Raw genomic sequence first — 10929 nt, forward strand, 5'->3', positions numbered from 1 at the left:
TTTTTTTTTTTTTTTTTTTTTTTTTGAGACTGAGTCTCCCTCTGTCACCCAGACTGGAGTGCAGTGGTGCCATCTCCACTCACTGCAACCTCCACCTCCCGGATTCAGGCAATTCTCCTGCCTCAGCCTACTGAGTAGCTGAGATGACAGACGCCTCCCACCACGCCCAGCTAATTTTTGTATTTTTAGTAGAGAGGGGTTTCACCATATTGGCCAGGCTGGTCTCAAACTCCTGACCTTGTGATCCACCCGTCTCGGCCTCCCAGAGTGCTGGGATTACAGGCATGAGCCATCGTGCCAGCCACTAAAATCTACTTCTGAAATGTCTCTTGACAGAAGCCCCTCATTTCCATTCCTGGTCTCACTGCCACTCCTTTAGATCAAGACTCCTTGTATCTGGCCTGAACTAAACATTACATCCATAGCCTCATCTTCCCTCAGCAGTATTTCTTTTTCTTTTTCTTTTCTTTTTTCTTTTTTTTTTTTTTTGAGACGGAGTTTCGCTCTTCTTGTCCAGGCTGGAGTGCAGTGATGCAATCTTGGCTCACCGCAACCTCCGCCTCCCGGGTTCAAGCAATTCTCCTGCCTCAGCCTTCCGAGTAGCTGGGATTACAGGCATGCGCCACCATGCCTGGATAATTCTGTATTTTTGTAGAGACTGCGTTTCTCCATGTTGGTCATGCTGATCTCAAACTCCAGACCTCAGGTGATCCACCTGCCTTGACTTCCCAAAGTGCTGGGATTACAGGCTTGAGCCACCGCGCCCGGCCACTGCGCCCGGCTGTCTCAACACTATTTCATTTGATGGTTTCATTCCCCAGATCAAGTCCACTGCTATCACTGACAAGATAAAGTCCATACTCACGGCCAGGCGCGGTGGCTCACACCTGTAATCCCAGCACTTTGGGAGGTTGGTGCAGGCAGATCATGAGGTCAGGAGACGGAGACCATCCTGGCCAACATGGTGAAACACCGTCTCTACTAAAATACAAAAAATTAGCCGAGTGTGGTGGTGGGTGCCTGTAGTTCCAGCTACTCGGGAGGCTGAGACAAGAGAATCGCTTGAACCCAGGAGACAGAGGTTGCAGTGAGTTGAGATTGTGCCATTGCACTCCAGCCTGGCGACAGGGTGAGAATGTGTCTCAAAAAAAAAACAAAAAAAATTTACACTCACTGTGTCACACATGTTTCTTCACACACGGTTCCTGGCTATGTCTCTACTGGAATAGCCTCCTCACCAATCTCTTTGTTTACTCAGCACACACTTACAGATTACCACCTATGTACTGGACACTGTTGTAGGTACTGGGAGATAGCAGTAAACCAAACAGACAAAAATCTTTGTATTCAACAAATTAGGAGCATCTAATGAGGGCAGCCAGTGAACAAATAAATAAGCAACATAGTATGTTAAATATGAGAAGTACAAAGAAAAACCAAGAAGGAGAATAGGGAATGCTAGTGGAGTTGGGAAGTTTCTCCTTCTAAAAGGAGTGGTCAGACCAAATGTGGTGGCTCACGCCTGTAATCCCAGCACTTTGGGAGGCTGAGGCAGGCGGATCACCTGAGGTCAGGAGTTCGAGACCAGTCTGACCAACATGGAGAAACCCCGTCTCTACTAAAAAATACAAAATTAGCTGGGCATGGTGGTGCATGCCTGTAACCCCAGCTACTCTGGAGGCTGAGGCAGGAGAATCACTTGAACCCTGGAGGCGGAGGTTGCAGTGAGCTGAGTTCATACCATTCATTCCAGCCTGGGCAACAAGGGCAAAACTCCACCTCAAAAAAAAAAAAAAGGAGTGGTCAGAGAAGTCCTCTCTCAGAAAGTGACATTTACGTAGAGATCTAAAAAGGATGAAGGGGTGAGCTGTTCACTGGGGAAAGAGCATTCCAGGCAAAGTAAAGTACAAAGCCCTAAGATGGGAGCACAGCTGGTGTGTTGTGGGAACTTCCAAGGACACTACTGTGGCTGGAGGAGAGTGACAAGATAGCAGAAGATTCACAGTGATATTGGGGGACCAGATCATATGTAGGGGCCATGTAGTGAATTCAAAGAGTAGCACAGACTGTGGTTTGGGGACAGGTAGTAGAAGGTCAAGGAAATACCTGTTTGTTTTTTTTGAGACGGAGTCTCGCTCTGTTGCCCAGGCTGGAGTGCAGTGGCACGATCTCGGCTCACCACAACCTCCACCTCCCAGTTTCCAGCAATTCTCCTACCTCAGCCTCCCAAGTAGCTGGGATTACAGATGCGTGCCACCACGCCTGGCTGATTTTTGTATTTTTAGCAGAGACGGGTTTCACCATGTTGGTCAGGTTGGTCTCAAACTCCTGACCTCAAGTGATCCACTCGCCTCAGCCTCCCAAAGTGCTGAGATTACAAGCGTGAGCCACTGCACCCAGCTTTTTTTTTATTTTTATTTTTTATTTTTAATGATGATTACACTGGTTTGAGGAGGAAGAGAGAGGAAATACAGTATATATTTGAGTGGCACATCCTGAGGAGGCTGCCTAACATGGGGCAGAGAGCATGCTTTATTGATTTATTTATTATTTATTTATTTATTTATTTATGTTTATGAGACAGAGTCTCGCTCTCTCACCCAGGCTGGTGTGCAGTGGTGTGATCTTGGCTACTGCAACATCTGCCTCCCAGGTTCAAGCAATTCTCATGCCTAAGCCTCCTGAGTAGCTGGGACTACAGGCGTGTGCCACCCATGCCCGGCTCATTTTTGTATCTTTAGTATAGGTGGGGTTTTGCCATGTTGGCCAGGCTGGTCTAAAACTCTTGACCTCAAGTGATCCACCCGTCTTGGCCTCTCAAAGTGCTGGGATTACAGGCGTGAGCCACCGTGCCCAGCCATATTTATTTATCGAGACAGGGTCTCCCTCTGTTATCCAGGCTTCAGTGCAGTGGCATGATCATAGTTCACTGCAGTCTTGAACTCCTGGGCTCAAACAGTCCTTCGACTTCAGCCTCCCAAGTAGCTGGGACTATAGGCATGCGCCACCACACCTGGCTCATTATTTATGCTTATGTTGCAGTTAGGAAGGTGAAACAAACCCACCAGGAAATTGAATTTAAGTATAGGACTGATGAAGGTGCCTAGCAGTATAAGTGGAGATGCTGTTAAGCCAGGACTGTCTTCAGAGCGAAGCCTTGGATCGAAGATTGTTTAGAAAATTGAGTATACCTCAATCATCTGAAGTCCTGCCTACAGCTTTTTTTTAGCATGCTGGAGTTTCTAAGTTTGTGGCTTCTAAATCAATAAATCCAAAAGATCATTGACTTCTAAGCTTCTCAGTCAGTCCTGCTCTGTTTAGGCCTGATTAGGCAAATAGGAATGTAATCATTCCTGTCTTTGAAGCTTATACTCCCTGAGGAAATGACTCTCATCAGAACCACAGAATGTGTGAGCCAGGTCTTAAAGAGTCTTGCCTTATTTTGTGAATGAGGGAGAGGTCCAAAGAAGTTAAATGACATCTCCAGAATCAAACAGCCAGGAAGTGGCAGAGTGAAAACTTGGACAAGCTGCGCATGATGGTGCACACCTGAAATCCCATCTACTCAGGAGGCACAGGCAGGAGGATCACTTGAGCCTAGGTGTTTCGGTCTAGCCTGGGCAACACAGCAAGACGTTGCCTCAGAAACAAACAAAAAATAGTTGGCCGGGCACAGTGGCTCACGCCTGCAATCCCAGCACTTTGGGAGGCCGAGGCAGGTGGGTCACTTGAGGTCAGGAGTTCAAGACAACCTGGCCAATGTGGTGAAACCCCATCTCTACTAAAAATACAAATGGCATTGTGGCATGTGTCTGTCATCCCAGCTACTTGGGAGGGTGAAGCAGGAGAATCGCTTGAACACGGGAGGTAGAGGTTGCAGTGAGCTGAGATTGTGCCATTGCACTCCAGCCTGGGTGACAGAGCAAGACTCCTGCCTCAAAAGAAAAAATAACCTCAGATGCAAGTGGCTCCACTCCAGCACAATGCCCTTTGCAATTCCATGCTGCCTGGCCAATGAGGAGAGCAGTAGAAAGCAATCAATAACAAGGTTCTAAATTGTGTAACACAGACCACGTGGGTGCAGATTAGTTGGAGGGGGCAGAGATAATTGGAGATGAAAGGGTCTGGGAAGGTTTGAAGGGAGATAGAATTTGAACTGGACCTTGCAGATAAGGCACGATGTGGTGAGAAAGAAGCTCAGAGTTAGGAGGGATTGGAGAGCAGCTGGGGGAAGGCCCCAGGGCTGGAGGGAGCCTGGTGGTGAGAGGGAGGACAGCAGTGAAGCAGGGGAGGATTAAAAGGAGGGCTAGAAAAGTCAGTCTGGGAGCCTTTTGGAAGGCTCTGAATCCTAGGCTGAGGAACTGGGTTCAACGCTGCCTATGGCCTTGGCAGTGGGGGATTATTGGATGTCCCTGAGTAGGGAAGTAATTTCTCAGAGCTTAGCTTTGTGGAGAAACAGATGAGGTTCAGAGGAGCAGCCAGCCAGGAGCTGCTGTACTTGTTTAGGTGTGAGCTAACCTCAGGGTGGGTTATGTGGGGCTGTTCATACTGCAGATATGACAGGGGGCCTAGCTGAAAGAGCAGGTGAGAGAGCTTCATTCCAGGGGCTTCAGTGTGGCTAACTCGGGTTGAGGAGAGAAGATCCTGGATGGTGGAGAAGGCTAGGCTGAATACCATACTCAACCCTTGGGAAGGCAGGAGAGCAGCAAGGGGAGGTGATTCACTACAAAAGCCGGGGGCAGCAGATTTTGTGGTGCTGAGGAGGGAGAGGTCAGAGCCAGTGAGAGTCTTGGGCTGGATGGCTGGTTGGTGGCTGCCATGGTGGAGAGATCAAGCCAGCGAAGCCCTCGCTGTCTCCAGGAACTGCCCCCAACACCAGCCTCCCCTCCCCTCCCCCTCCCAGGACATAGTGGATTTTCTTCGACGGCTTGTGGAGAGTGATCCCCAGGGCCTGCACCGGATCCATGTGGATGGGAGCAGCGGGCGGCTGCAGCTGTGGCACCATGGTGGGGAGTGCAGGGGCTGGGCCCAGGGATCGAGGCTGGTACCCTGGGAGGGCTGACCCTCAGATGCACCCCTGTCTCATGTTCTTTCTTTCCTGTCTGTTTCTCCCTCCTGACAGATTACCTCCTGGGCCACTTGGATGATGAAGGGAAATCAACTCGACAGAGTGACGGGGGCAAGGGGGCTGAGGGACTGGGTACCTACTGTGGTCTCCGCAAGTCCTTCCTGTATCCTCCCCAAGAGTCTGAGCCCTGCCCTCAAAGCCCTTCTGCCTCTGCCACCTTCCCCAGTGTCTCAGACAGCCTGCTTCAGGTGGCCATGCCCCAGAAGCTCCTGGTGACAGAAGAGGTGAGATTCTCAGGAGAGGGCTTTGCCGTCCCCCGGGGTTCTTTCAATCCCCGTATTCCCATCCCTATATTCTCCCCTAATTGGTACCTTTCAAGATCCTTCTGCACTGCCTGCCCCCTTTCATGTTTGCTCTCCATTTCCCTGTTTCTCCCTTTTTCTGTCACCTGCCCTTCGTCCTTCAGGAAGCCAACCGCCTGGCTGAGGAGCTAGTGGCTGAGGAGGAGCGCATGAAACAGAAAGCAGAGAAGAAACGACTTAAGAAGAAGGTGGCTAGAGCATAGCTGGAGGGTGCAGGGGAGCCAAAGGGATTTGGGAGAGGGAAAGAGGAAGCTTTGTGGGAACAGGAGAGAGCTCAAGATGGCCTGCAGTGGACTGTCTTGCCAGGAGGACACAAGGGGCCCGGGGACTGGGGGGTCTCTCACAGGCTGTCTGATGCAGTGGTTCTGGAATCCTACTGTGCTGCCTAGGTAGGAATCTGCCTCCTTACATGAGGCCTCTGGCTGGTGCCTCTCTTGTCTGCTTTTTCACCTGCAAAATGAGGATAATAATGATGCCTGTCTCATAGAGCTGCAAAGATGGAATGAGAAATCTTAGCCCAACAGATAACATACAGTAAGTATTCAAAATACATCATTATTACCATTACTATTGCAGCGTCAAAAGGAACGAAAGCGACAGGAGCGTTTGGAGCAGTACTATGGGGAGCCCAAGGTGAGTATCTACGGCCGGTACTAAGAGCACCAAGTGCCAGGAAGGTGAGGGCCAAGAAAGCAGACAGCTCCAGGTGATCCCAGCTGTGTACCTGTCAACCTTTCTTCCAGGCCAGCGCTATCTCAGATGGGGATGAGAGCCCCCCATCCAGCCCTGGAAACCCAGTTCAGGGACAGTGTGGTGAAGAAGAGGTAAGAACCCCTTTTTTCTCTTCTTGGTCTTTGCTCATTTTCCTCCTCTTCCTCCAGAATGTACTTTATCCCCACCCCGTCCCTAACTTTCCATTTTGTTCACAGGACTCACTGGATCTGTCTAGCACTTTTGTGTCTCTGGCTTTGCGCAAGGTTGGCGATTGGCCCCTCAGTGCCCGCAGAGAGAAGGGACTGAATCAGGAGCCCCAAGGCAGGGGCCTGCCCCTCCAGAAGATGGGTCAAAAGGAAGAGAGCCCTTCAAGAAAGGAGAGGCCCCAGCAGAGTCCAAAGGCACAGGTGAGGTGGCTGAAGAACCTTTTTCAGCTGGACCTGTGGAAGGGGCACAAGGATCTGCTGGGGAGGCACAGGATCTAAGGACTGACGCAGGGTCCAGTGGGAGTTCTCTGGCCCTAGGGTCAAGAGATGTGGAGTCAGGCCGTGTCACTGTCACCATGACCCCGGGTGGTTTCCTCTCTAGGAAGATAGGGCTGATACCATCTTGTAGGGCTGTCATGAGGATTACATGAGTTGGGTAATACTAATTATAGTGTTATCTGTTTAAACAAAGGAGAAGGATTTGGGGAGGCTGAGACCTCAAGGCCTGCTTGACTTTGCACCCTATCCCCAGGCATCTCCGGGACTGCTGGCAGCTGCCTTACAACGGAGCCAGGAACTGGCAAGTGAGATCCTTTCTCTCTCCCTCCTTACCCTACCCTCCCTGGGGTAGCCCCTTCTGAACCTTCTCACCCTCTTTCCTTTCCAGAGTTGGGTACCAGCTTTGCTCAAAATGGTTTCTACCATGAGGCCGTGGTCCTCTTCACCCAGGCCTTGAAGCTCAACCCCCAGGACCACCGGTAGGTGGGGGCTTGGCCAGGGCAGGGCAGTGTTGAGGACTCAGACATTTGGCCACCTTCTGTCTTTATCAGGTTATTTGGAAATCGTTCCTTCTGCCATGAGCGGCTGGGTCAGCCAGTGTGGGCCCTGGCTGATGCCCAAGTGGCCCTTACCCTACGGCCTGGCTGGCCCCGGGGCCTCTTCCGCCTGGGCAAGGCCTTGATGGGACTACAGGTAATAGGTCTGGGACTGGAAACAGGAGAGATTTGGGTGGGATGGAGTGGGGAGAGGGTCTATGTTGACTTTCTAGATAAGCTTCTAGTACCAAAATGTCACAATGGTGTGGTACTAGGAGCAGGGGCCAGTTTTGGAAAAGGTACTTTTAAGCTCCTTGACACCCTGACACCTAATCTTTTCTTTCTGATCCCTCTGGGACCAAAGCGCTTCAGAGAGGCAGCTGCTGTGTTTCAGGAGACTCTGAAAGGTGGGTCCCAGCCTGATGCAGCCCGAGAGCTCCGCTCTTGCCTTCTCCAACTCACACTGGTAAGGGGGCCAGGCCCACTGTCATGCTGAGGCGGGTATCGGGGAGAATTGGCTGGGATTGCAATACCAAACCTCAGGTGGCTAAGGAGGGGGTGGGGAAGGATGGGTGGAATGAGAGGCATGGGCTGTCCTGCTTAGAAGAAGGATCTAGTGCCCTTCTCTCTCCCTTCTCAGCAGGGTCAGCGAAGAGGAATCTGTGTACCACCTCTGTCACCTGGGGCCCTCCAGCCACTTCCCCATGCTGAGCTGGGAGCCTCAGGCCTACCTTCCCTCAGGTGCCCTCGAAGCAGTGCTCCGAGGTCCCCTGGCCTGTGTCCACTCTTGCATTATCCTCCGTGTCACCGAAGCCACCCCAGCCAGCCTCTCTCCCAGACTCAGAGTAGAAGGCCCCATCCTCTCCAGCCCCAGGATTCCTCAAAGGGCTGGGACATCCTGGGACTTGGGCTCCAGCATCTACCTCAGGCCAGATGAGGGGGCACCAGTCCCTGTATACATCCCATGGCGGGGGACATAGTGTGGTGACACTTCACTGCATATTTTGAGACCTTATTCTCTAGATCCATAGTTAATGATGTCCCTAGCAGTCATTCCTCTTGCCATGGGGAAGTTTCTGATGAGAGAAAGGAGCCCCACATCCATTGAAACATCCTTTGGTTCTCAAGCAGAAGGCTTCTTCTGGGGGCAGTAAGGAAAAATAAAACCCAACAAGGCTCAAGAAGGGAACTATAGGAAAGTTCAGGTTTTTAGGCTATAACAGAGACAGTGAGAAAGCATCTGGGCCTTGCTCTTCCTCTTGGTCCTGGGGGCCTTATTGACCAACTGGAGCTTGGTGTGCAGGAACAGGGTCACAATGCTGAGGGGTCTTGAGTCCCACCTTTCAGCTTAATAGATGCTCACCTCTTCCTAGCCCCAGCTCATGCCCTGTTTTTCTAGCCACAGCCCCCAGATTGCCCACAGCTCCTCATGCCATTTCCTGTCCAGATAGCTGTGTATGACTCTGACCTCTCTTGTTCAGTGGTCTGGTGCTCACCTCCTCTCACTGCTAGAATATTCACCAAGGGTTGCATTTGGGAAGTCTCTTACCAGCTCCTGCTTAGAGCTCGTAGGGCCATACATGTCCACACTCCCGACTGGTGGCTCTCCTGCTGAATGGGGCCTCAGCAGGTGCCCAGGCTGCTACAACCTTGGCCACTCTATTTCTCTACCCCACCATTGGGCATTGTAATTAGCCTTTCCCCATGTTAATTTATTCAGTTTTTCCAAGGGTCAACTGAATTCACCACTTCCTGTGTAAGAATCATGATCTCCTTTTAATTTCACCACTAAGATCCTGGCAGCTTCCCCTAGCTGGTTCCTCCGTAGTCCTACTGGGACTGTCAGCTCATTTAAATGTGGGTCTGCAGGAGGCTTTAGCTCTCCCCCAAGCCCCTTGCCTTTCACAGAGGAACCATTCATCAGGATAAATGATTATTGCTGCCCTATGGGTCTTGCTCAATACTGTTCATACCTGGAGAGAGGAGGTATTGAAACATCTCCTTTATGTGTGACTTTCGCAAATTTTAAAAAATTGTTTATAGTTTAGGCCCCTTAAATACTGTGTAGCAGGATGAAGTCTACCATTACCAACTGAGTCACCTTGGACGGGTCTGTCAACATCTAAGCCTCAGTTCCCTCGTCTATAAAAATGAGGGTAGTCCCTACCTCATAAGAGATATTGTGAGGATGGAAAGCGAAAGTGTGAGAAAATACCTCCCAAGTGCCTGGTACCTAGTGGGTGCTAAATAAACCAGTTTTTGTCTGCAACTGTCCTACATAGTCATGCTTCCCACAGTAGGAAGAGAGGAGTATGGGTGAATTGGTACTGAAATTCGCAAAATCTATAGTTCTGGGACTGTGATTCTCAAAGTGTGGTTTCTAAGCTAGCAGCATCAGCATCATCCAGGAACTTATTAGAAATGCAATTTCTCAGGCTGGGCACGGTGGCTCACGTCTGTAATCCCAGCAGGGGAGATTACAGGGAGATTACTTGGGAGGCCAAGATGGGTGGATCAGGTCAGGAGTTTGAGACCAGCCTGACCAACATGGAGAAATGCCTCCTCTACTAAAAATACAAAATTAACCAGGCGTGGTGTCACGTGCCTGTAATCCCAGCTACTCGGGAGGCTGAGGCAGGAGAACCACTTGAACCCGGGAGGCGGAGGTTGCGGTGAGCCAAGATCGCGCCATTGCACTCCAGCCTGGGTAACGAGCAAAACTCCTCTCAAAAAAAAAAGAAAGAAATGCAATTTTTCAGGCCCCATCCTAGACCTTCTATGTCAGAAACCATGGGAGCAGAGCCCAGCAATTTGTGTTTCAATAAACCTACCAAGTGATCCTGATACACACTATTCGAGGGCTTAGCTAAGCAGACTTTGATCCAGAGGCCATTTTGGTGGGACAGGTTTGAGTTTTGTTGTCCAAGGCTTGAGTGTAAGAGGTGGCAGTGCTAGCTGGGCGAGAATTTGGGAAACCTTAACGGGGAGAGAGGTTATGACTCAAAGCCAGTTAACTTGACTGGACCCTACCTTCCTAACTAGAAGGATTTGCCGTGAGAGTTCTTTGCTCACCCCTGGTTGGGGAGCAGGATGGGCATAGGTGGTTGTGTTTGTTCAAGGGGTGATTACATTATAGTGGTTCCATAAGAGGTCTGCTCATCTGGCTTTCCGTTTTTGAGCAGGGACCTGCACGCTTTTGGGACTTCTGTGGGGCTCCTGGCCTCTCAAACAATGGCCGCCCACCACTACTCAATGGTATTTTTGCCTTCCAGCTGAACTGGCTCCTTGTTCTAGCTTCTCAAGTAAATGTTCCCTCCCCAGTACCTTAGCCTGTCCTGGACTTCTAGGTTTTCCAAGAGTCATGTGACTCCTGACACTTTGCCCCACTTTCACCCTCCTAATTAATAGGGGTCTGACCCAATAGCCTGAGTTCTGAGTTCCCAGGACTGGAAAGTTGGGTGACCAACCATCCTGGTTTTCCTGGAACTGAGGGATGTCCTGGAATGAGGGACTTTCCGTGCCAAAACTTGGAAAATGCTGGGCAGATGGAAAAGAGTTGATCACTCTACTGGAAATGTTCCAGAGAGGCATTATTTAGAAGGTATGAAGGGAGTACTGAGGGGGCAATGCAGTTGCAAAGAGGTTTTTTTTGCATATGCATAATGGCTGACAGATTCTTAGCTCTACACCAGTGGTCACTGTCTGTTTCCATGTTGCCATTTTTCTTCCAGTTGCCGACATTTGCTAGGTTGTCATTGACTCAT

General features: G+C 50.4%; 1 protein-coding gene across 2 annotated transcripts in view; it reads left to right on the forward strand.

Moving 5' to 3' along the window:
- TTC31 (tetratricopeptide repeat domain 31) overlaps positions 1 to 9434 on the forward strand; it is an 11457-nt gene extending 2023 nt beyond the window's left edge. Inside the window, exons 3-13 of one of the 2 annotated variants that reach the window (XM_025354410.1) lie at positions 4904 to 5006; positions 5123 to 5352; positions 5535 to 5618; positions 6007 to 6063; positions 6174 to 6254; positions 6360 to 6551; positions 6883 to 6934; positions 7018 to 7108; positions 7181 to 7322; positions 7530 to 7631; positions 7806 to 9434. In XM_025354410.1, coding sequence (XP_025210195.1) covers positions 4904 to 5006; positions 5123 to 5352; positions 5535 to 5618; positions 6007 to 6063; positions 6174 to 6254; positions 6360 to 6551; positions 6883 to 6934; positions 7018 to 7108; positions 7181 to 7322; positions 7530 to 7631; positions 7806 to 8102 — 1431 coding nt within the window. In that variant the 3' untranslated portion in view covers positions 8103 to 9434. The remainder of the gene's footprint in view (positions 1 to 4903; positions 5007 to 5122; positions 5353 to 5534; positions 5619 to 6006; positions 6064 to 6173; positions 6255 to 6359; positions 6552 to 6882; positions 6935 to 7017; positions 7109 to 7180; positions 7323 to 7529; positions 7632 to 7805) is intronic. The other variant, XM_025354411.1, reaches the window with a different exon arrangement.
- Positions 9435 to 10929: the final 1495 nt, after the last annotated feature.

The sequence above is a fragment of the Theropithecus gelada genome, chromosome 13 (genome assembly GCF_003255815.1).
Source record: "Theropithecus gelada isolate Dixy chromosome 13, Tgel_1.0, whole genome shotgun sequence".
Classification (NCBI taxonomy): domain Eukaryota; kingdom Metazoa; phylum Chordata; class Mammalia; order Primates; family Cercopithecidae; genus Theropithecus; species Theropithecus gelada.